Source organism: Pelobates fuscus, chromosome 12, assembly GCF_036172605.1.
Source record: "Pelobates fuscus isolate aPelFus1 chromosome 12, aPelFus1.pri, whole genome shotgun sequence".
In the NCBI taxonomy this organism is placed as follows: domain Eukaryota; kingdom Metazoa; phylum Chordata; class Amphibia; order Anura; family Pelobatidae; genus Pelobates; species Pelobates fuscus.
Genome location: NC_086328.1, coordinates 107477824 through 107504375, shown reverse-complemented (window position 1 = coordinate 107504375; position 26552 = coordinate 107477824). Strand labels below are relative to the sequence as shown.

At 40.0% G+C, this 26552-nt stretch overlaps 1 protein-coding gene across 3 annotated transcripts in view; it reads right to left on the bottom strand.

The window, feature by feature from the left end:
• Nucleotides 1-26552, bottom strand: part of TEAD1 (TEA domain transcription factor 1) — a 120927-nt gene that overhangs the window by 56673 nt on the left and 37702 nt on the right. For all 3 annotated transcript variants that reach the window (XM_063437794.1, XM_063437796.1, XM_063437795.1), the window contains exon 2: nt 20065-20318. In XM_063437794.1, the coding sequence (XP_063293864.1) occupies nt 20065-20318 (254 nt within the window). The remainder of the gene's footprint in view (nt 1-20064; nt 20319-26552) is intronic.

Genomic DNA, 26552 nt, shown 5'->3' with positions numbered 1-26552 from the left:
CAAGCTTAGTATGATGAAAGAAAGACACGAAGGGGACTACTAACCGCTCAAAGGGCTGGCAGGTGCGACACATGCGGCCACAGAAGACGCCGTCAGATACGTGAATTCTCCGACTGCCTGTCCACCGACAGAGTGCCGGCCCGGACTTACCGAGTATGTGGGGGTTCTCGGGGAGTCTAGTCCCTGGCGCTGTGAGTCCTGTGGATCAGGAGGGCGTGGGCCCTCCGGCGGACCGGTGGCCGCGAGGGATGCACATCGCCCCCAAGTTTGAGACCGGCGCCAGGAGAGACGGGGACTGACACTCCACGTAAGCTTGAAAGGTGCTGGGGAGGTGCAGGGGGCGCTCAGACCCTAGGTGTGGGGGTCCTGTGGACGGTCCCTGGCCCTGAGTGCCCACAGGGCCACAGAGAGCCCAACTGGTGGACTGTGACCAGCCTGGAGAGGACGGGACGGGTGAAGGCCCGGTGCACTGGGGCCATATTGTTTCTGTGCCATGGAAGGCCCGGATCAGACCATTATAAAGTCCCCAACCACGGACACTATGCTTGTGACTAGTTTACCCATATTTTCACATTCCTAGCTGTTCATATATTTCATAGGTCCTTACAAGTTTTCTTTATATTTATGCATGTTACCACTGATAGTTTTAGCTTAAGTAAGTTAACCTGGTATGGAGCAATCAGCCAACCTGTATGCATATAGTAGATGTACATATTGGCTTTTTGTAATTGCTGACTATATTTTCGTTATAAATTTGCAAGGTAACATTGAACACTTGACCTTAAAGCAATGCTTGTATTTACATGTAAAATACAGTTTAACCTACATTTACTGCTGTTTTATACACTGTCATACCAAGAAAAGATAGATTATTGTTAGCGTCACTAATACATGTTAGACGATTGCTGTTAACCAGTCTAAATCATACTTGCGCAGCTAGTAGCATACACCTGCTTAGCCGTAGGGTATTCGATAATAGGCATATAAAGATAACACCCTAGGCCATAACATATGCCATACTGCCATATACTGCCTCACTGAGACACAGGCAGTCACATGCCGCTCGCGCCCACAGTGAACATGCGGTGAGCTTTGTTTAACACATTTAGCGCATACATCTAGCTTGAGAAGAGCCCGCTTAACACTCATGGACCTGAACATAACTGCGACTTATTAAGAGGTATACACTCCATCTTTACCACGCATTTACACAAGCGCTGCATTCATTGGCCATCTTATACCTGGCACCCGCATATAATATGCACAACTTTTAATCACAGATAAAGGGCCCCTTTATTTGTTCTGTTGCTACCAACGCTCGTCCCCTCCAACCGCTCATACGAATTTGCTTTAATATAAACATAAGTTCCTAAGCATGACCCACTGAGTACGTATTTAGCGACTAAGACTTACCTTAAATGATTATTATTTGTAGGCGTAGACTGGATATACAGACGATATGAATAGCTAATTGTCATTCAAAGTGGTATTGATGTGAAAAATGTACTGTGCATTACCATGGTCTGACATAATATAGCTCTGCGCAGGCAATACTGCATTCACCATTTAAACTCGTTTTATGTCTGCTATCATACTACGTGCAAAATAAAAGACAATGTAAAACAAATTGTTACTTGCAGGGACTTTATGAAACTGTTTTAAAAGGAAGCAATAGTCAAACTCTGAATCTGTAAATCAGCCATCTGTGAATAAACACTAGGCAAAAAACAAAGCAACCCAAATTACCAAGGCAGGAAAATACAGACCTCAACTAATAACATGCAGATTTGATTCAGAGTAGCTCGCACAGTGTGTTAATATCCTCACAGTTTTGGGGTGTATTTTATTGACATTTAACAACACACATCATGCAAATTGCAACAAATGGAGGCTTTGTGTGCATTTAATAATTACAATGCGTGGGTATGAAACAACCGCTGTAAACAAGGGATTACTGTACAAATAAAAATTATAACAATCAATACCCACTCACAGATTCTATCATGCAATACACTCATGTAGGATCCAGACAATAGGACAAAAAAGGCTTTTTGTACGGTGACATTTTCTGGAGAGTTTTATTTTCTCTTTACTTTGGTTTATAAGCACTCTCCATCAAAATATCTTAAACTACAGAGGTTAAAAAATTAAAAAAATAAATTAGAAAATAATAAACACTTTTTCAATAAATATTAAACAGGTTAAACCCCCCTACCGCCCACCTCCAATGTAGGACATGCCCCAAATATGCAATGGATTCACAAATGGAACGATGAATAAGCAAGCAAAGTGCAGAAACTAACAGATAAAATATAAAAGATCCATAAATAGAAAGAGGGGTAAAAAGTGGAACAATTTGTAAATCAATAGGAAAACAAAATTATACAAAACTATATCATTCTATATTAAAACATGAAATGCTTCCCCTGCAATAAAAAGAACTGAACACATTAAATACTAACTTTAAAAAAAATAAACCACAAAATGACAACCCCTTTTGTTATAACCCCTCAGCGAGGGTTCACTCCATTCTGCATTAACTCATCCCATTGTGAGATAAAGTATGGTGGAGAAGCATTGGACACATTTAGAAGCACAGCACCGAATAGGAAGAACTTAAGGATACAGTGCCTCTAGTGACTGACTGACACAAACCGCTTTACACTGCCAGAGAAAAGGGACAGCATATATGCACTAAAACCACTACATTAAAGGAACACTATAGTCACCTGAACAACTTTAGCTTAATGAAGCAGTTTTGGTGTATAGAACATGCCCCTGCAGCCTCACTGCTCAATCCTCTGCCATTTAGGAGTTAAATCCCTTTGTTTATGAACCCTAGTCACACCTCCCTGCATATGACTTGCACAGCCTTCCATAAACACTTCCTGTAAAGAGAGACCTATTTAGGCTTTCCTTATTGCAAGTTCTGTTTAATTAAGATTTTCTTATCCCCTGCTATGTTAATAGCTTGCTAGACCATGCAAGAGCCTCCTGTATGTGATTAAAGTTCAATTTAGAGATTGAGATACAATTATTTAAGGTAAATTACATCTGTTTGAAAGTGAAACCAGTTTTTTTATTTCATAGAGGCTCTGGCAATCATAGCCAGGGGAGGTGTGGCTAGGGCTGCATAAACAGAAACAAAGTGATTTAACTCCTAAATGACAGTGAATTAAGCAGTGAAATTGCAGGGGAATGATCTATACACTAAAACTGCTTTATTTAGCTAAAGTAATTTAGGTGACTATAGTGTTCCTTTAAGATTTTGGAGCTTAGAGTCCAATGAAGACAAGGTTTTTTTTTTTTTTTTTTCTAACATGACCATACCCAGAGGAGATACTGTAGCTCCCAACGATCCATCTATTCAAAGCTCAGTCCTTTCTAGGTTTAAAGGGACACTCCAGGCACCCAGACCACTTCTGCCCATTGGAGTGGTCTGGGTGCCAACTCCCACTACTCTTAACCCTGCAAGTGTAATTATTGCAGTTTTTTTATAAACTGCAATAATTACCTTGCAGGGTTAACTCCACCTCTAGTAGCTGTCTACTAGACAGGCACTAGAGGTCACTTCCTTCTTCAAAGCACAGGAAACCATTTTTCAATGCTTTCCTATGGGGAGATGTAATGCGCATGCGCGGAATTGCAGCGCATGCGCATTAGGTCTCCTCGGCCGGTGGGCGGGATCAGTCTCGCCCACCGGCCGACGCAATGAAGAGAAGGAGCGGCGCGGAGGAGGAGACAGCGGCGAGGGACATCGCCGATGCCTCAGGTCAGCGACTGAAGGGGATTTTCACCCCTTCAGTAACCGGGGATTGGGGGGTGGGAGGGAGAGGGACCCTCCAGTGCCAGGAAAACGGATAGTTTTTCTGGCACTGGAGATTCCCTTTAACACCAAGACCTATAGAGGATCCCGCTAGACCACAGGATCCTTCACAGACTGACCATTTTCCCTACTGCCATCACAAGTGAAGGCTCGGGGAAATTACAAAACCTGGCAGAGGTAATTTCGCCTTTTGTCAAGTGTTGTCACGGGGCCTCTAGGTAAAGGGACACTCTAGGCACCCAGACCACTTCTGCCCATTGGAGTGGTCTGGGTGCAAACTCCAATCACCCGTAACCCTCCAAGTGAATAATGCTTTCCTATGGGGAGGTCTAATGCGTGGGCGGAGCCTGGCCCAGTGCCTAGGGACATGGGCGAGGGACATGGGCGCTGGATTCAGGAAAGTCACTGAAGGGGTTTTAACCCCTTCAGCAACATGGGATGGGGAGTGGAAGGGAGGGGGGCACTGCAGGATCCTGCAGTGCTAAGAAAACAGGTTTGTTTTCCTGGCACTGGAGAGTCCCTTTAACGCTCACTACTGATGTGGCCCTCAACCCACTTCTTGCTCGCTACTGATGTGGCCCTAGATCTACCACTTCCTGCTCACTACTGATGATGCCCTAGATCCCCACTTCCTGCTCACTACTGATGTGGCCCCAAGATCCCTCTTCCTGCTCACTACTGATGGAGCACAATTTAGTGTATTTATATCATTTTAATACTATTTTACACTAATAGCACAATAAATACAAACTTATAGACTTCTAAACCAGTCATATTTTTAAACATTATCTTTATGTAATGCCTTCAAATGAAAACATTTAATTTCACTTATGATCATTTTTTTCTCTAAATCGGATAATGTGGTTAGCGTCTGACTACGTGCTGGTGAGATAGCTCAGTGGGCGAATGCATTATCCGGGTTGCAGGGCTGACTCAGCCCATCATCATTCCAAGGTAGGAAAAAAATGAGTACCATTAAATTGGGTAATAGTAACATCCCCAGGACATACTTGGAAACCAGAGTAATCTGAATGTACCTTTCCTGGTTAGGTACTTTATAATTATTATTTAAGGACATTTTATGAAAATAGGCCAGAAAAGGGAAAGAGTTAGATGTGATTCTGGGTATTTATTATTATGTGCCGCAGACACAGCTACTTCCCAGCTCCTCTCTGACACTTGGCGGCACAACCTGCAAAGTGCTCAACACACTGGGAAAGTGGCAAGAATTTTAGATTTTCCCCCCGTCCCCCAATTTATTTTTGGCTAAAACTAGCTTTTCCTTAAAAATGCAATTATTACCACCCAAAGTGTTTTTCCCGACAAAATGTACATTTCGGTTATTTATACTCCAATAAATATATATAAAATTTCAAAAGAAGCTAAACGTGCTGCAAATATGAGAAAGCTTGACTTTATCTGGAATTTCAACGGAAACAAAACTGCTTGCGCAAGTGTCACTATGGGCTTATCTCTATCCATCGGCGTCCAGCAAACCCCGCTATACACCACTAGTCTATTTCAAATTGGCTTTTCCCATGCAATATTCAGGGTTGCACAAGGATGTTCAACTCTTGTTTAGACCCTGGCAAGATCTATTTAACAGATGGACCAGAGTTTGCATTTGTTCTTATTACATCTTGTGAATGTGCTCGATACAGCAGGATACACAGTGTTTAACTAGGCATGCTGCCCTATGATCCATTTCCTTTCTTTCCAGATATTTGTTTTTCCATCTTTTTTTTTTTTTTATGGCCTAAATAAACAAAAAAATTATAAAAAGCCACCCATAATATAAAAACTTGGCAACTTTCCCATTTACTTTAACCCACTGCATGTCATGAAAATTAACCTTCATTGCAAGCTGCCCAATTTACACAAATATGACGTCGCAACATCACAAGGAGATAAAAAAAAAAAAAGCCCTTCATGTAAAGACAGAAAAACAATGCGATGAAGCAGTAACTATGGCGACAGATGCTAATTAAGTGCAAGCAGCCTGAGGGCAGACAGAAGCCAGGATCTCGTATCATGCAATCTACGCGCATCTTTCATATCTCGAATACCTGGGTATTAGCTTAGCTTGCAAAATGCCTCGGGAAAGAGAAGAATGCATTTTATTCATTTTGATCCAGGAACATTCTTTAATAGCATCAGGGACAAGACACATTATATTCTGGAACCAGGAAATAAAATAAAATGATTTGTACGTGGATTATGCTGGAATCAGCGTGCCCCTAAATAAGATTAGGGAATGTCTGATCCAAATGGAGCCTCCGTCCCAGACAATACTGCTGTAAAGACCTTTTCCTTTATCTGACCATTCCTTACAGCAAATCACGCTGAACACTGACAAACATGACGTTCACACATCCCCAGCCCAAACGCTAGCTACAGACAGCAGAGTTTCCCGGCTGCTTCTATTTGGTTAAATCAGAGAAGACTTTTATTGTTTGTCTGAAAATTACACATCATAAAAAGGACTCGGCCAAACTACTCAGACTAAGTTCCCATTAGTTCCTTAAGATAGTCTTTCACTCATTCCAAGCATTCTTTATCTAATTTACTGTGTTAGCATTTACTGCTTCCACAGAAAAGTTTTTCCAGGTATCTACTACCCTTTCTATATCACAATTATTTAAATTTTATTTATTACTGGTATTTATAAAGCGCCATCCTCAGTGCTGTATAATTGGGAAAAAGACAAACACAATAAGAACAGACCGATACAACCAGTAGAGGACCCTGCCCGTGAGCTTATCCATTATTACATTCACTGGAAGGCTAGCCCATGTTTCTACTACCCTTTGTATCAGTTTTATCATTTACTCCCTTCACTGGAAAGCTATTCCAGGTATCTATTACCGTTTTTCTATGACTGTTAACCTTTACTTTTTCCACTGAAAAAAATAAATAAAAATAAATAAAAAGGAGAATACACTAATACAGGGATATTAAGACAAATGAATGTGTACATGTTCATTTCAAGATCCAATAGAGCCAAGCAGTCCAGACAATCCTGGGGAAAAGATCTTTTTAGCAAGTTGCCAGGACTGCCATTTTGTCAGCAAAATCTAAAAATAACAAACAAACAAAAATATTTGTATGTGAATTTCATTTTATATGCAGGCTTCTTTGTAGTAGACCGCATGGAAAGGTAAGATGGCAACCTTTTACTTAACCCCTTAAGGACACATGACATGTGTGACATGTTATGATTCCCTTTTATTCCAGAAGTTTGGTCCTTAAGGGGTTAAACATATATTGATCTTGCATAAGTCTGTGTTAAGTCTATGAGTCCTTATCAAGCTGGCCCTCCAAGCTGGAGCTTTCTCGTTAAACAGATACAAAAATAATTGAATAAAAAGAACACATTTGCATTTCTTTCTTTTGCTGCAAATACCCAGGCTATGCATCTTCTGCTGTAAGCTCTGCTTAGGCCAAGAAGTACTCAGACAATCATGTTCCCATAACATAGTGTCGCAGAGTTTATCCCATATTTCACTGCAAAGTAGTAATTTAAACAATATTTTCTACTGTAGAACACCAGCAAACCTGGAAAATGACATTTACGGAAATATATAGTAGCAAAAATGAAATGGAAAAAAGGTGATGGAGATTAATAAATAAAAACACCCAGCTTAACAAACCAAACCTACACTTCGAGTCATTCTATGAGCAAATAATTGGTTTCAACAAGGCCTCCCATATGGGTTTGTATAGAGAGCCTGATAATTAGAGTGAAGCACATTTCCACATAAATATATAAAACAGAAATATTCAAATAAAATGTACTCACATTGTGAGATCTAGAATCTACACAGATGAGGTACTTGTAGCGGAGCCCTAGCCCTAGTAGGGACTTTCATCCACTGGTTACACAAAATTACAGTAAGGAACAAGTAAAACAATCCAATGGAACAGTCAGACACAGCAAAGTAATCCAATAATCTCCCATCTCATCCCCAACAACTGGACGACACTCAGCTCTGAGGGTATAACTGAATTTTATTGACACATACACAGCTTTTATCCCCAGTCCCAAGGGGTTTCACATACAGAAAATGCATGGGTTTCAATCCCAAGATCCCTTGTGCCTGAGAGATAATTGTCTGAGTAAACTCTTCTAATTTAATTATCTCTTAGGCACACAAAAAAATCCACAAAATATTGTGTACCCAAAATGTCCCATCCATACCTGGGAACCCCACAAAAAAACATTCCCTGATAGCCCTGGTCTGAGTGACCAACATTTCCAAGAATCAATCAGATCGGTTCGGTAGAACGAGAATGCCATCGGGAGCAGGAACGGGCAGCGGTCGACCGTTTATCAGTGAAAATAGTTCCAGGCACTCGACGACCAAGTACCGCTGCCCTAGTTCGGGAGACAAGATGGTACCCATTCTCTCAGTCACGTGTTCGGTTATACGAAATGGCGGCCACCCAGGAGAAGCACTTACTTCCCTTACGGTTTCGCACTGGAGTGGTTGGTGTCAACGTTCTAATGGGTCACAGGGGTTGTCCTTGTTCGGGAGACGAATGGATTCCGTTCGTATGAATTCTCCCGAACGGCCAAAGAAGAACCACACAAAATAACTGGGGCAAAATGCATGAAATAACAAGGGGGGCTGGGGGGAGATACGGACAGCCAATATAGGGGATAAAAAGTAGCTTGCAAATGCCCATTCCGCTACAGTGGTTCAATCAGCAGCCTTTCATTCCCATCAGTGGAGTTAGATCTTATCTCATAAAGCACTGTACATCACTGGTTTATGGGATAAATAGTTTCCCCCCAGCTGTAGTTCCACTCGTCACTTGGGATGAGTGAAACAGCTCTACAAAATGACAGCAACATATGTGCAGCCATGGCTCAGCTCTCTCCGAGATGAAAGAGCATTTTCACTTGCGCATGCAGCATAGAATCACACACAAACACACTAAATACAAATGACAAGACAAAGGAAAAAAATAACCAAGAATAATAAATCTTTCCTTGCTGTGTCAGCAATAGCTGATGATGTTCTAAGCAGAACTCTTTAATCCGGCACTGTCTAAAGACCTGAATGTGTGCATTCCTTTTCAAACTCCACCAAACCTGTGTATCAACGCAGTTTGCTCTGGAATAAAGCCATTAAGAGAGATACAAACAAAGCGTTGTTGGGAAGTGGTGGTCTAGTACGTAATCCAGAGAAAACAAATCTAACATGAACTGAGTGATGCAGCAAGTAACACATACGATGGGTGAAAGGGAACACATGTTATGTGCTCACTGACCAGTGTTTGATAACAATGGAGGACATGGGTCCAGTAATGGGGCTTGCTTTGCCCTGGTAGACTTCTACAGAAAGGGTTTGAGGGTATTGCTGAGCGACGCACAGGGTGCATACTTTTACAAGTATGATTACACACAACAAACTGAATTTGTTAAATCCTTTCCAAATCCATGATTTCCCAAACAGGGCCTAATCTAAAGATTTCACACTAGTCAAAATTCAAGGGTTGTGTTGCACTCAAGATAACCAAGCAAGGTCAGCTACCATTTCTGGAGCACCATGGAAGGGACCTGAAGTCCTTGACAATTATTCAAAGTCAGAATCCATAGGCTTCACAATATGGTTGTCAAGGTTTGGTGTATGGAACCTAAAAATGCAGAACTTGTACTAGCAAAATAATAAACAAAAGTCAAAGGCAAACAAATCCAATAGGGCGAGACAAAGGCAGAGTCTGGGAATCCAAGGTTCAAAGTCCAGGCAGCAAAGGTTTAGTAGCGATAAGGCAATCCAAGGTCAGGTAACTGGTGGTCAGAAAACAGGTAACACGGGTAACAACAGGATGTAGCACAGAACAATGAAGCAATGAAAGCTCAGCTGTTCTAGGTTTAAATAGGGTGCCAGATTGAAAGCCCACCTATTTTGCCAAGCCTATATAAAACAATTTTATAGAATGGGGCTGTTTATCATCTGAGGTTGCCATGGGAATAGACTGCCTTCTAACATGTTCCAACCATGCTGTTCTGCGGAGTGGAATGATCGCGCACGCCTCCCAGTGTCTATAGATGCTCGAGAGACGTGACACGATCAGAGCTTATAGGTTGCAGCCCACACCCTGCCACTGAGCATGCACGCGTTTGAGCAGCTGCAACCCAGCGATGCCGTCGGAGCAAGGAGAGCGTGTAGGTAAGTCCTGACAGGGGTGCAAATATATATATAACCAACCAGCCTTAATCATGTATACAGAATCATACACAAGAACAAATTTATATATATTAAAATATTCATTCTAAAAGGAAAATCCCGCCAAAACATCTGTCTCCATCACACCTTGTAAAATCAGAGGAGGATAAAACAATCAGAAACACCCATGGGGGGAGGCTCATACTATCACTCCCATACTTACCCACTACACATGACCACACTACCGTAAATTTAACCTCTGATGAACATAAGGCTATCACTGGCCTAAAAACAAACACCAACATCACTATTCATTGAGCTGTGGTGGTCATAAATAAAGAGGATTACAAAGGATGTGGACAAACAGCCAAGTGGCCCTACCACTTTTGAAGTATGTCATGTAAATCCCATGCCAGGTCTAACACAATTATCAAGGAACTGGTCACTGATGCCTTCACTAGAGGCCTGATTCGTTAAGACCTTAAAAAGTTCTTGATTGAAGACGACCCGGTTGTGCCTGAATTATTAACTAAAATCCACAAAAGGTTGGAAAACTCCTCTGGACAATGATTCTGTATATGGCTTAATGCCAAAACGCCGTATATGATTATGTTCATCTGATCCTTCATAAATTATCATTGACTGAGGTTGCACCAGTGATAATGCACATCGCATACAAAATACAAAATTTGTGTAACACACAAATCTCTCAGGTTCAATGGAGTATGACACATTATGGACACTGAAATGCACAAAAAGATCAAGGATCATGCCAAAATTATTTATAGGGGGATCAGGCAGAATGTCCTCCTTTCTAGCACATGAAAGGGTTACTATAATATGGAGGACACCGGGGGTCGAGGAAGGTAAATCACTGGAGCTCATGTTTACATAGATGGCAGCAGTAATACCAAGTAAATACATAATAAACACGTATCCACACCTTCAGTAACTTGATCCAGAACCTGCCAAACATTGAAGCCGCTTTAATCTCTGCTCTGCTGGAGGCGATGCAAGGAGCCCAGCGCCCACAGCAAAAAACGTTACAGATAGGTTCTCAGTGCACGTCAAATCTGCAGTTTGCACACAAGGTGTCAGCGACCCACCCTCTTCTATGAAAAGGTGAGTTTGCCTCAGGTTGTTAAACTCTAAAAAGCCTCAGATTACTCACTGTGTAAAAGTTACCGCTCGGCACAGAAAGTGCACAGTGCATTCAGATTCAACACAAAAAAAAAATACAAAAACCCTATAATGCACATCCAACAAGTGTGTCCTATTCAGCAAAAATCGAGCAGACTCAGGTACAATAAAACTACATATGGCAAATAAAAGGTTAAATGGAATAAGGTGACAAGAAATCTAGATAGATTACATGAAGCCAAGGTTTGAAAGACATTAAATGCACTAAAGTATAAAAAAAAAAAACCAAGCGTATTAATAATAAACAAAGTGTGGATGACACTCAACTTCAGTCAGGTATTTATACACTGTGCTAGCAATAGTAAAGAAAATTAATATATAGACACTTTAATGAAGTTTTGGCACATCTGCTCAAAGGCCAACATCAAAAACTGATGAAAAATAAGGCATATTTAACTAAGTCAGTGAAACAAAAAACGAATTTCAAAATTAGGCTGAAATAATCAAGCTGAGAATATAGTCAATGTATAAACTTATCAAAGCAGCTATTTGTATCTAAATGTTCCAATTCACTGCAGTTCAGTGTTTAGTGAATAAACCCGATGCTTTTTTCTTTCTTTGTTTTTCAATGGAATTTTAAGAGGTGCTACCTATTGGCTTAGAGCAATAGTTGACCACTCTAAGGAGTTCAAGCCAATCAGCGCCGCCCCTGCCTGAGCATTTTATTCGGAAGACTTTCCAAAAATGGAAGTATGGAAGAACAAACCAGTGGTGGTGTACAGACTTTGGGATTAAACTGTTCATGAATGTTTTAACCTCGAATGAAAAAGCGCTAGGCACCTCCTGGCACCATAACAATGTAATTTTGATGAAGATGTTATGGTGCCCAGAGTGTTTACTTAACCTTTTTAGCAAGAAACATCACAACCCAGTTAAGTCCTGGCACAGCCCACAGAAAACATTGCGCAAGGAGAAAACATGGCTTCTGTTTCTCTTCCACGCCCTGTGAGGTTTGGTCTACAGGCTGAGGCGTTAATGCACCCAGATGCTAAAGCAAAGGGCGCACACATTGATCTCTAATAACGCACAAGGAAAATGGAAATTTTAGCTAAACCAGGATAGTTAAAATATTGGACAATTTATTTAATTTTGGCCTACAATTCCCTGTAAACCTCACTTAAGTATATAAACAGTACAGTGATTTAATGAACATTAAATTGAGATTAATTGAAAACACAGAATTGCAGAATCTCGTGGAAAATTACCAACATTCAGGAAAAAGAGCAAGATGCCTTTCACTGCCGTTTAGTAAAAAAAGGTTTAACCCTTTAGAGATCAGGTCACTTGTATTGTAAGCTTTGAATAGAGCCAGACCCAGAATAGCTTCACTTTTAGGGCTTTCCCCAGTATCCCAATCCTTATTGTGAATGAATTCTCCGGCAGAGGTGACCTCATCTACTGAGTCACGGCTTCCATTGTGTGGTGAGGAAAAGCTAACGGGGCCCCTTTGTGTGACTCCAGCAACATCCACATAACAGGCGTGGAACTGGCCCAGGTAACAGACAAAAAAAAAAAACTGAAAATGCTTTAAAAGGGACCAAAAACCTATACTCACTATAGAACTCATCCAGAACCTGGAACAGAAACTGTGATACCATTTAAAGTTGATGAATAAAAAAATTAAGGATTGTTCAGAAAGGGTAAAAGGGAAATATGAAGGAATGAGAGAGAATGTGACAATATGTCAGAAAAGTGGTGAATACATGGAGTGGAATCCTAGAGGTGGGACAAGCTAAAAGAGTAATGGGATGAACATATGCCCTTTTCCTGGTATTAAAACATCTCAGATTCTATAACAGACAGCACTGGGGTAAATATTCCTCTAAATCTTTTAAGAAAGTTTATTCATACACACATTTTAACATCTCTGAGCGAGATACTCGCTTACCCCTCCTTAACCCCAATATAATACACAGAGGGGTGGTGGGTGGGGGAGGGTGAATGTCCTTTGATGATTCAGTTGATGAAAACACCTAGAGAAAGGAATGTAACTAAACCGGACTCGTTCCTGCCCCTGCCCTAGGGCAATGGTCTTGACAGATCAGTGACAGGCACGTTGTCACACTGCAAAGCATAGAACAGAAAGGGAAAACTATTTGCAAAAAATACTAACATAATGGCACCAAAAAACAACCACTGCAACACCAGCTAAAGAATCTAAACTACCAGGGCCATCAGCACAAGCAAGCAGATTAAACCACTACAAATCCACTGGAAAATGCAATTAGTACAATGTGCCGTACTCAATAAACCCAATAAAAACTGTCACACTGTATTTCACAAAAGACATGCATTTAAAGAACAGCAGCACTAAATTATAACATTTTACCAATACATTATGCAAGAAAAAGTATAGGAGAAATGTTTTGTCAGATTGTACAGTATTAGCTTGGACCAGATGTCCTGATTATGGTGTTAAGAACCACTGGCAGAAATTCACCGTTATCCTATTTATTGTAACTCACAGTAAAAAATACGACCTCATTGATCAAATGCCAGATACATCATCCCCTCTTTGGGCAACGAACACTAATTTCTGACTAGTATATTGGCCAATAGCTGAAGAACGAATAAACTCATAATACATATATGAACATTTAAAACGTGGTCCATATACGTATATGCATAAAAAAAAATGGATGTTCCTCACCCAGTGAGAATAGACTGACATGAACCCAAATCTAGGTGTCGAGCAAGGGTTCAGAACCGCTGCTTCCTCCGATGCATTCTTGCACTGGCCTGACGAGTCACTATTGTGCACATATTGAAGACTTCCATGTGTTCACATGGAAGCAAAAAAAAAATAAAAAGGAAGACTTACTGTATACATTACTATGGAAGGTAATGTGTCTTACCAGAAGTTTTACTGTGTATGTAGGATGTCCAGGTGCTTGTAGGGACACTATAGGCACCCAGGCAACTTAATTTCCATGAAGTGATCTTTGTGCCATGCCCCTGTAGTTTTAACTCTACAACTGAAAATATGGTTTCCTTGTGGGAATACATTGGAATGGCTGATATTAGCTACAGTAACGTGTAGTGCAAATGAGGTGGAGCGGCAGGATGCAGACCAGTGCAGCATAAACTTAAAGGTAAATTAAGCCAACCTTTCAAACCCTCACACAGCAGAGGGGGAGACTACATAGCATTTATATGAATACATGTTTGTAATCCACAACCAACAGTGCTCTTTTAAATGTAACTTATAAATAACAAATAACATTTTATAAATGGACATACCTAATGTGTGGATAGTTATTTGGAATAATTCATATAATGTACACAAAGTTATGTATTGTGAAGGGGTAGTCTTTAAACTTCTATCCCTTTAATTGGATTAATTGCTAAGAGAATGACAATACAATATTCAGCCATGACCAATCAGCTTGACAAGAGGACAGGAAAGTGCAGCGTTCAGCTTCTTGTTGGGCCCCAAAGACTGAGAGATACTTTACGTATTGCGATATCTCCCTCCAGACTCCAAACCATTAGCGCTGGCATTGTACGATCATTCGTATTTCACCAGCGGACAAACTGTCCTGGTGTTCAGTTTCCTCTAATCCCCTCCACCTTTATATTTAGTGTTATTACGCGCTCAGCCTCTCACTTCTGTCTTTTTCCAACTATGATAACATGTCTGAATTGTTTTTCTTGTAGGAATATCAGATTACCGGAGCTGCACCCTACATGGACACAGGATGGGATTCTGCTGTACACGTTGTGTAGGTTACTGTGCGATGGTAACAATTGCACACATATCCATCCAATGATTGCAATAACAGGAATAAACAGCAATTCGATCCTGAACATCTGCTGCGCGCTAACAGCTAATGCCATCTTTACTTTGCAATATCCGAGAATATTGTGTAGTGCAGGCCTCCATAGCTCAGCAGCATATACATTGTGTGAATTTTATAAAAACAAGAAAATGTTTGTAGCACAATATGGATAGAAATACAGCAGCTTCTTAGGATACATTTTTAAGACAACCTGTCGTGGGCTTTAAAGTAAGTACTTAATTTACACAAGTAAACCTACTGATCAAAAAAGGAATCACCATCACTTATTACAGACATTGGCGTTTTAGATTTCTACATCATTTGTGAAAACTGCAGTGAATATATACATTTTTAGATCGTTTTTATTCCCAGTGAGTTTGCCAGATGACCTCAACTTTACCCTCAAGCTCAAAGGACTCTTCCACACTAAGAGCATGATGATGACGACATTATCACATTGAAAAAGGGTACAGGCACCTTTATTGGAACATGTGGAACACTGCAACGTTACGACTCCCAAGGTAGTCTTTGTCAAGCTTGACAAAGACTCCATTGGTAGTTAAAGACTCTTTTTATAACACTGGTATGTACTATCTTCTGGGCTTTTGCTGGTCCTTGGTTCAGCTAAGCACCCGGTCTTAAGTGAATTGAGTGTGGTTCCTTTTCCTATTTTGTAATCATCACATTGTAAACCTGTTTGCTACAACTGAAGAATGCCAATGACATCATTCAATCCTTGCTGCCCATACACTAATATCTGGTTTAAGGATCACTATGGTGTCAGGAAAACAAAACAGGTTTCCTGACACTATAGTGCCCTAAGGGTTCCCCCCGCCCTCAGGGTCTCTTCCTACCGTGGCACTGAAGGGGTTATCCAGTGCTGGGCTCTCTTGGCGCTGTTTACCTCTCCTCCCCCGCCAACGTCAGCTCCCGAGTGGAGCGGAATGCACATGCGCAGCAAGTTCCGCGCGTGCATTCAAACAGTCCATAGGAAAGCATTTCTCAATGCTTTCCTATGGACATTCTGCGCGCTGGATGCGAATTTCGCATCCAGTGTCGCAGATGCGCCTCTAGCGGCTGTCCGGAAGACAGCCACTAGAGGTTGGATTAACCCTGCTATGTAAACCTAGTATTTTCTCTAAAACTGCTTTGTTGTTTTAGAGAACCCAGACCACCTAATTGAGCTGAAGTGGTCTGGGTGACTATAGTGTCCCTTTAACATAGATCAATTGTCAAATAGTTACTTGAATGATACATACAGACTGCATGTATGAACAAGTCACATGGGAGTTTATTTCACACTAAATTGCTTCATTAAATGTTAACTCGGGAACATTTCACAAATGCATTTGTTTTAAAGCTACATAATGAGAAAGGAAAACCTTTTCTATTGTTTAAAATAGAATTAAACATTATATATACACACCTATTTTCATTGCTTAACCTTACTCTTTGGAGATGGAGATCTTCAAGTATTTGGCCAGAAGCACATGTCCCCTACAAACTAATTAACAGCTACTGTGGTAGCATAAGCAAGCATTGGGCGCCTCAAAAATACGCCCCCAGGACATTCTCGACCTATAATAGTACATGGTGTTGACATTATCATGGCAAACCAGTAGTGCTTCTGACCAAAAGGAGTCTCCAGTGTAAACCAGGCGATGGTCTTGAAAATGTTACCAAGTACGTGTATACAGACAGACAAACAGATTTATCAATTGAAAAATATACAACAAGGCTATATTAGATGTAATCTCTTGTCCATGTTTAAATATTTATTCAAAATTCGGTCACATTTGTACAGACAAAAAGGTCAAACACAGTGATGCACAGCACACAGTACAAATAATACTCTGTTTTACCAGTCACTAAGTAGCAAATTGAGATAAAAGATACATGCAATCTCTGTTTAATAAAATATAAATAAATAATTGCCATTTTCCTTTAAGTACTACTATGGAAAAAAAAAAAAAAAAAAAAAGACTAGCAAGAATGTATATTTCTGTTCTGAAAGGCATTTGTCCATTTGCATTTTGAGTAACAGATGACAAAATCTCATTGTCTTTACATGTACCAAAACGTGTAACCTTACCGGCCATACTCATCAATGCTAAACAATGCCCTTTTTGGTGCAAAGATATAAATATTCAGGAAATTGTATTGTTTCCATGATTATTTACATCAAAAGAATATATATATATATATATATATATATATATATATATATATATATATATATATATATATATATATATATATATATATATATATATAAATTATTTTTATAATTATTTTTTTTATTACATTCTATGAAATTTTAATTAATAGCATGATGATTAAACCCTGCAATTTGACTGAAACAAGTGTACGTGGGTTCTTTACCAGGATTTACCTAGTCAGACTGTTCTATCAATATTGCTACGACTTGATACCTTCTATGTGTTTATGCTGGCTTATCAAAGGACAGAAACACTCCAACTTCTGTTTATATTCGGATCTTTGATTTAGATGTACACAAAGATTAACTAAACACTAAAATTCAGTAAATCTCAAAATGGAATTGCAAAATTTAGCCAAAAAACAGTGATTTGAAAAAAATTCTCCAAATCCACTACATCACTGCTCTGCTATTTTAGCCCAAGTTTTGATAAGGTTTTAAAACCACTACTGTTTGAAACAAAACAAAAGCTATTTTGCACATAATATACATTTATAAAACCTCTGTAAGACATGACTGCATCCACACAAGTGTATCCCCAGGTGGAGATGTAATATCAGATGTAATATTACAAGCCCACTATTTAGATGACCCAATGAGAGATGGATGTGGTCTATCGGATACAGGAAAGGGGAGGATTGCCAATGTGTTAATGTGTATATATTATCCAAATGACTGTGATTAGCACGTGTTGGCACCGGGACACTAATAATCTTACACAACACCATTCAGAAGCTGCATGTGAGGCAGAATTTTTCATTTTTAGGAACTTTTTGTGGGCTGTACGAATCATTTCTGCTCTGTACAATCTGCCTTTCAGGTTTCGGCCGATCAATGTAAATTTCAAAGCAATTATTGCAGGAGCTGAACATCCGCTATTCTCCGGACCTGGCTATGAAGCAGGAAATCACGGCCTATAAACTTTCTGCCAAGAAAGGACGAGAATCTCTGCCATGAGCCTAGCCTCTCCCACCCCCCCACCACTCACTATGATGTTCCATTTGGGCTGCGAAGGTCACATGACAGCTGCAAAATAAACGCCTTGAGGATTGTGGCTGCCTAGAGTCTACACTGACAGGCAGCAAGCAAAGGGAGGGAGAGAGGGGGGTCCTTGTTTCCATTACATCACCCAAACCAGTAACGGGGAGGGGAGAGGGAGCACAGCTGGTCTCAGCCACATTACCATCTGCTTTGCCCTAGCACTGCGTGCGGCTGCTCTCTGCAATCTCCCACTGTTACTTATTGAGAGGAGGGAAAAAAAAAAAAAAAAAAAAGACTACAAGCAGGGTATCTCCTCCCAAAGTGAGATCTTTCATTACCCCAAGCTGCTAACCCCCAAAGGATTTACTGGACTGGGGGCTACCACATGATGCTACAGCAGTAGAATCTGCGCCTCTAGACGCCCTGCGGTCATGCTGCGCTTTCTAAAACTCGGCAATGTTTCTTAGGTCAGGGAGGCCACAATTGCAGAATATAGCGACATATTTTTTACTCAGAGGGCACTATTAAATCAGAGCTAGAGATATTGCAGTGCTAAGACTGCCTCTAGTGGCTGTCTACCATACAGCCACTAAAGGCGCCTCCTGCAGTTTCGCACAGATTGACTCCGTAAAACGACATTGGACGTTTTCACGCTTTTTATCAAGCACACTTGCAATACAGCGTCAAGCAAAATCACATAGGGAAGCTTTCCTGTGGGTAAAGTCTAATGTGCGCACAGCGCTGAACGCAAATGTTCATTAGGTCCCCCCATCGGGTTATGACGGCGGACCAAGACCCAGCGCCAAGGAACACTGGTCATTCTTACACTTTGTAGGAGCGTCAAGCATGCTATGTATACAGCGTCAAGCAAAATCCTATAACAAAGCATAGATTCATCCCCAGGACGTACTTGGAAACCAGAGTAATCTGAATGTACCTTTTCTGGTTAAATACTTTGTTATTATTATTGAATGCTTTCCTATGGGTAAGGCCTAATGTGCGGATAGCGCTAGCAGTAAATGTGCATTAGGCCGCACATTAGATGACTGCTTACAGGAAGTGTTTAGGAAAAATGTAAGTCACATGCAAGGAGGTGTGATTAGGGATGCATAAACAAAGTGATTTAACTCCCTAAATGGGAGAGAATTGAGCAGTGAGACTGCAGGGGCATGATCTAAATACCAAAACTGCTTTATTAAGCTAAAGTTGTTTTTGTGACTACACTGTCCCTTTAATGTGTGCCACACAAGTCCAGTTTAGATAGTTCATGTATGAGCAACCCACAGCCATACTGTCCTCCCCACCAACTATTGTTAATTAAGTTAATTAAGTCACACTATGCTCATCATCTGGATCACGTGGCAATGAACTCTACCAGGTCCTACCGAGCAGTCTCCTTCCATCAACCGGGTCACGTGGCAATAAACCTGGTCCTACGGATCTTATGACAATTTAACCCAGCGATAATGATCCTTTCACATGTAAGATATTCTATGTTAAACTGGATGACAGGCAAAAACATTTTTTGCTATGCACCAGGATCTGGATCAAGAATGGTAAAGAAGACATTGGACACACCAGCATGCATCCAATATAATTCATGAAAATTAAACTGCAGAGACTCCAAATATGTAATAAACCAAGCTGGAGTTAAAGAGATCTCTCTTAGTAAACCAGTGCTTTAGAATTACCAAGGATGAATCTTCTAGTAGCCAGTAAGGATTCAACACACCGTAAAAGAACACACATACCCTGACCTCTGCATGTTTACCAAAACTTTCGGTATGATTCCAGAATTGGTGAACTTGCCAATAAGAAGCTATTACTGCTGATCACATAGTCGCACTGTTTAATTTTTCAAGAGTGAGGAGCAGGTGGCTAACTTACCATACATTTTGCCTTCATCAGATAAGATAATCTTCCTCCTCCCGCATGGTGGATAGATGGCCAAAGCTTCCTGAAAGCTCTGTTCGATGTCTGGACTCCAGACACCTTCAGCATCATTGTCTATGGGTTTATCTGCTGAATCGCTCATTCTTTCGATGTCCTCGGCAGGACTTTCGCTGCCGCTCCAGCTGCTCGGATCAATGGTCGCGGTTGGCAAGTCCAAGCCGAGGCCTGGACGCTGTACAAACAGAATCCTGGAACAGAGAGCGGGAGATGTTAAAATATGCAGCGAGTGAGTGGCTCCCCAAGCCCTATCCCTTCTGTGTGCAGCTTCCACCATCAAGGAGGAAGATTAGAAATTTTAATTGGATTCTGTAGAGCGGGATATACTGTACCCACTCTAAATGGCTATATAGCAAATACATCAAGTATGTCAAAATGCAGACACTCGTTACAAAAACATAACACAAAATACAGATAGATTGCAAGCTCTTGGGAACAGAGCCCACATGTAATGCTGTGAATGTTCTTTTCAAGACACTATAAGTACAGAGAAAAGGATCAGTTCATGCAGTACAAGTATAGACAAAATGTGAAACGCCAGCTGTTGCAGAACTTCAACTCCCATAACACATTGCCAGCTGAGAACATTGAGAACGAAGGATGTAACACACCAACAGTGTGCGCTATTTACGAAATAGTGAATTGTCAGGAATTAAAACTGAATTTTAAATTCTGGGCCAAAATAAATTGAAAACATTTACCAAGTTAACCTCTGTTTGGCTATTTTGCCCTAAAAATTAAATTTCACTTTTAAATTCCCAATAATTCACTCATAACCCTATCTAATCAGAGATAAGTCTGAAAACTGTTGAAATCTAAAAGCATGAACGGATTTTAACCCAGTGATTTCCTGCTCAATTATGCATTCTTGGCTAGACAGTTCAGCAGAGACACGAAGAGGGGTTAAGCCCGTCACAGCCCATTTGATCTGCACTATGTCAGACAGTTGTGTATGACAATCACTGCAGAGAAAACAATCAAGTCTTGTTAAGAGCCTGTGGTTCATGTGGCGAGTTGGTTTGAGTGGCAGCAATTCTGCTTACATGTGAGGGGTGAGGGGGCATCGGCCAAGCTTTCCTGCCTAATCTGCAGCAGAGGTTTACCTCCCCTGCTAAGTGCCTGCTAAGGAATTGACCACGTTGGAGCGAGCCACGTTTAGTAAAGCGTTTCTCTTTTACACTTTAACTTCCCAACAAGTACGCAATATAAAACCGCTCATGGCATAAGCATTCCTAATTTGATTACACGCTTCCTTGTATTTCACAGTCTCTTGTAGATCACTATATCCCATGCACAGCACCCATACACACTGCCCTTCTCCATCCCACCATTTTTTTTTTTTTTGGAGAAGACAGCGTATAGTAGTGCATTATTATTATTATTATTTGATTATTTATATAGACTCCGTAGCGCTGTACAATGGGATGCACCATATCAACAGTATGAATAGCGCGGTTTTGTTTCATCACCAGCAGTATATGGCCTTTAATCACAGTTTTACCCAAAAGACGCACTGCCAACGGGGGTGACCAAATGCTCTATTCGCATAGTCAGACTCATTTTTAAAGCCAGCTTCCCCTTTAAGATAGGGATCTCTCACATGCACACTTAACTCTTCTTCTTTGTGCATCACCTGTCACTGTCTGTAAAGTCGGTTTTTACCCTCCGACAATGTCAAGTTATGTTGGCCTTCTACTCTCTAAACATTTCATGTACTGGACTGAAAGTAGCAAAAGGTTAACGGTGACTGCAAAACCCCCGACACTAAAAAAAAAAAAAAAAAGCACGACACTGACTGCAAATGAAAAAAACAAACAAACAAAAAAAAAAAAACACAATGTCTTAAGATAACATTTTTCGACTGGCTGATCTTAAACATGTTTTATAAATTCAGTGGGTTCCTGTATAGTCGATTGTGTATAAAATTATGTTAAAATTAACTCACAATGTACACATCGGCCTGAGAATAAGAATTCTCTGCAACACAACTTCTTCAGGATTTATCTAACTGCATTATCTGGCAACGTTTCGATGATTTGTAAAGCTTAAAGAAGAGACTGTTTATTATCAAAGTATTTTCAGACAGATCATTCACCTGGATGTGAAGACACCCGGTCACTGAATACCGGTAAGTGGCACTAGTAAACGTTCAGTATCTCTCCTATGTTAATCGATTGTCAGTTGGAACCCTTAGCCTCATAGACCTATAGCCAAAAACACTTCTGTAAAGTATAAGATTATACAAACATTGCCTGGAAATGATGAAGAATAGGTACTAATCAGATACATATTCTATTTTTACTTGTTTTATGTATTAATCATTCAAAAATTTAAATTTTAAAATTTTTTTTAGAAATCTTATTTTTCTCCCCATTTTACTCTAGATGAAATATAAACTGCCAAGGCTGAAGCTACTGGGAGGTGCAGTCTGACAAAGGAACGAGAAGTTCCAAGGGGCGAGCCTTTCCATTTAAGACAAATCTAGAACGTGATTATTACCTCCAACTGTAACATGCTGTAAACATAATAATATCCTTTAACCTTGCTGTTTTGCATATATAAAATAATCCCTGCATTAAACACCTACACACACACACCCCGTGATCTTCTAGAAATCTGGATGAAAGAAAAGAAAAAAAACAACATACAGGCAAACAGATAAGGTTTCCTAGAAACTGCACAAACCCTGATGAATTATTTTACCAAATTAAGAAAAACATGAGTCTGGCAAGGTAGTGACAATGAAGGAGAGCGGAGTAAATAGGACACTGGTATTTTAATTAGTACGTCTGATTTCCGGGCTTAACAACATCCCAAGAAGCCCTCATTAACAGAGCGAGTTCTAAAGTATCATTTAAAGGGACAGACACGTGGCTTTTCCCTGGGAGCTATAGGCACAACACAGGGTGCTGATTCTTTGCAACAAAGACAAGTAGACTGACTTACAGAGTATATGGAAGAGACTTGTACATCACAGGCTTCCAAGCGTTGGAATTAAAGATCATATGTGGGTAAAAAGTGTGTGTATGTATGTATGTATGTATGTTAGAGGTTGTTTGTCTGCCCAGCCACTAAATTCTTCTGTTCATCGATCACCAGATGATTCTAGACTGTCTACAAAACTTCTGATCATCTTCTTGGCCATGTGTGACCTTGGTGTTTTTTTTGTTGTTTTTTCCCTTCAGATGATCCAAACTTTCTCCTGCTGTGTGTTGTGTTTAGGAGGATCTGAATTAATTACTTGATCTATCTATCTATATATACACACACACACTCTTTATCCAGGCATGATAGATCAATTATTACGATAATGTTTCTTTCTACTAGCATGTCATAATTTTTTTTATTTTTTTTTAATGCAACAACTGTTCCTCCCACTACACAGTTATGCCATATGTATTGATCGGCATTTCAGATTTTCATTCCATTTTAAATTATTTGTCAATTCTATGTACTGGTCATGTTTATCCATCAAATGTGCTTTTCATATAGTGGGAAGCGATTTCCTAATGTACTCTGATATTATACTAGCAGAGTGTCTGCAGCAACAGATATCTTACAATTCGTTAAACGTACACTACAGATCTATAAAACTTTGTACATATCTTTAACAGTTTCTCTCAAACTTTAGCGTAAATTAAGCTCTTGGCAGTTTCCCTGAACATTTCAGTGTTTTATTTGGGGAACTGTTTTAGAACTTTTAGGTTTTTTTATTTTATTTTTAATAAAAATACATACACACAGCAATATATGATCTGTTTCATAATTTACTGAAATGACATTACCACTGTGAATTATTTCCAGTTTAGAAAATTCATCAAGATTCGTTAGGAGATTACAAGCACTTATTGCCCACCTAGATTTGGGTGTTCTGGAGCAAATTTCACTGTGTATACATTTCAGAAACATTTTCTATACCCAGCTCCCCCCCAAAAATGGGATCATGTGTTATATGAAAACGGTTTTATGGGTTTATCTTAATGTAAGTCTGTCATATTTAAATACACATTTAACCATTTTATGAATCTTCACTATTCCAAGTGTATAAAAGTTTTAGCGTACAGCTGCCCATAGGGAGGCCAAATTACTAATCACAGTGTAACGGTGTGTAACAGCTGCTTGGCGATTGAAAACACATCCCACAACTCTGGGATGGAGGCAGATACAGCTCCCCTTGTTTTTATAGTAAATCACAATAATTATACTAATAAATGGGTGCAACTCTTCAATGGCACTAAGAAAAGACTGATGACGAGTGTTTGTGTTGGTACCTATTCTGTGGAGCATGTGGGCCAGAAAGGTCAAAGAACAAGCTCAGTACATCAAGGTAAACAAAAATGTTTTCCGTCCGCATGCCATTTCTTCACAATTCCCCTAATCACACTTTAAAGTACAGGCTCTTTAAGCACTGCTTTTTATAGGCTTTCATCCCAGGGGAATGGGGCTGTCTAATGCATTTCTCTGCGGAGATCTCGTCTCAGACATAATACAAGCCGGATTTCATGTTCTTCACTAATAAAGCCACGAAGGTGGTTTGCTGCATTGGTCCTAGCCGGAAACTCAGACATCCAGTGACAAACAGACCCCCCCCCCCCCCCCCCCCCTTGCTAAAGTCACATTCTCTAGGCATTTTTTGAATTTTTTTTTAATAATTCCCTATAGGAACAGGAAGGGAAAAAACGCAAACAAAAAACAACACACCAAAACATTAGTGGATTAATTCGTCCCCAAATTAAAAGTGTTTTAATTTTGAAAAATGTACACTTTTTGGAAATCTAATAGCACGGCCCGAAAATGCTTTCAACAATATTTCCACAACAAACCCATTTGTCTTTTATGAAGTGTATAATTGCAACGTCGTTAAAAGTGAACAGGTGCATACTGATTGCAAAATATCTGGTTTGCGTCTAGATATAATTGATCTAACAAATGAATGAACTCTTGTAAAAATGTTCAGGAACGGATTCCCACTGTTTAGGGGGGAAAAAAATCTTGTTTTTAAATTATATCCAGAGAAGGCTCTGCAAGCAAACTGTAAAGTTCTCGTCAAATAATCCTACTGCTGGCAAAGCTGCTAGAACCAGGAAAATCCCGTATATAAACTATAAACATACTGATAAGGAGAAAAGTCAGAGTTGTTTAAAACAAATCCTTAAGGATCTTTGTCAAACAAAAACTGAAAATATTTTATCCTTACACCCGGTTAAATCTGATCTACTCAAAGGAAAAACAAAAATCCATAACTGATCAACAATGTCAAAATCTTGTTTATCCAACGAACATAACTGCAGAATAAATCAGAGCTTTATAATTTATACCAAAAACAATGAGAGGAAACTTATCGTAACGTGACATAACTAATGAATTTAAAAAAATATATATTTTAAGCATGCAATTAAGAAGTCAAAATATTCTTTAAAGTAGTGATGGTGCCCCGAGTGTGGCTTTAAGTTAAACTGCCATTGCTAAGAATTTAGCACAGACCCACAGCTACACAATGTCAGCTACGGCTATGGGCTCTGCCTTTGCCCTCTCCAAAATATTGACCCATATATAAAAAGCTCCTTAGTCTATTTTTGAAATTTGCTTAATTTCTCCTGTTCTCCAAACACATTTATAAAATGGATCACAGAACAAACACACACAAAAAAAGACACGGCAGCACAAAACACATCTACAAGAATAACGATATGTTTATATTGTATTATTTTATTTAAACAGCATTAAACTCAGCACAAGTATCCAGTACAGAATGTTGCGGCCCTGCTCACAGTGACCCCAAACATTCAGCACAGCTCATCTCTCTATATAAAAACACACAACACTTAATACACAGTTGCCATAACTGCTTACAGTAAAAGCCTTTTTGGTTTGAAAATGTCATGAATTATACAACAATTTGCTTGTTATGGTAATAGTTCAGTAAGGAAATGATACATAATGAATGGATCTATGATGCCCAGGTGGAATGACACCATTCTGCCAGATCACATTGAAATTTAAAGGACCAATATAGGCACCCAGACCACTTCAGCTCAATGAAGTGGTCTGGGTGCCAGGTCCCCCTAGTTTTAACCAGTTTCAGAGTGACTGCTATGATTACATTGCAGAGTTAATTCAGCCTGTAGTGGCTCTCTCCCCGACAGCCTAGAGGCCTCTTCCGCAATTTACACCGAGTAAATTGCACTTATCTGACGCTGGACGTCCTCACGTAGTCCAGCGTCAAATAAGATCCCCATAGGAAAGCATTGAGTAATTGAGTAATGCTTTCCTATGGGCGGGTTTGAATCCGCGCGTGCGCCTCTGGCCGCGCATGCGGTGCCACTCGAGAGCGGATATTGGCGGGGGAGGAGAGGTCACCAGCTCCGAGGGAGCCCGGCGCTGGGTTAAGGTAAGTGGCCAAGGGTTTTTAACCCCTTCAGTAC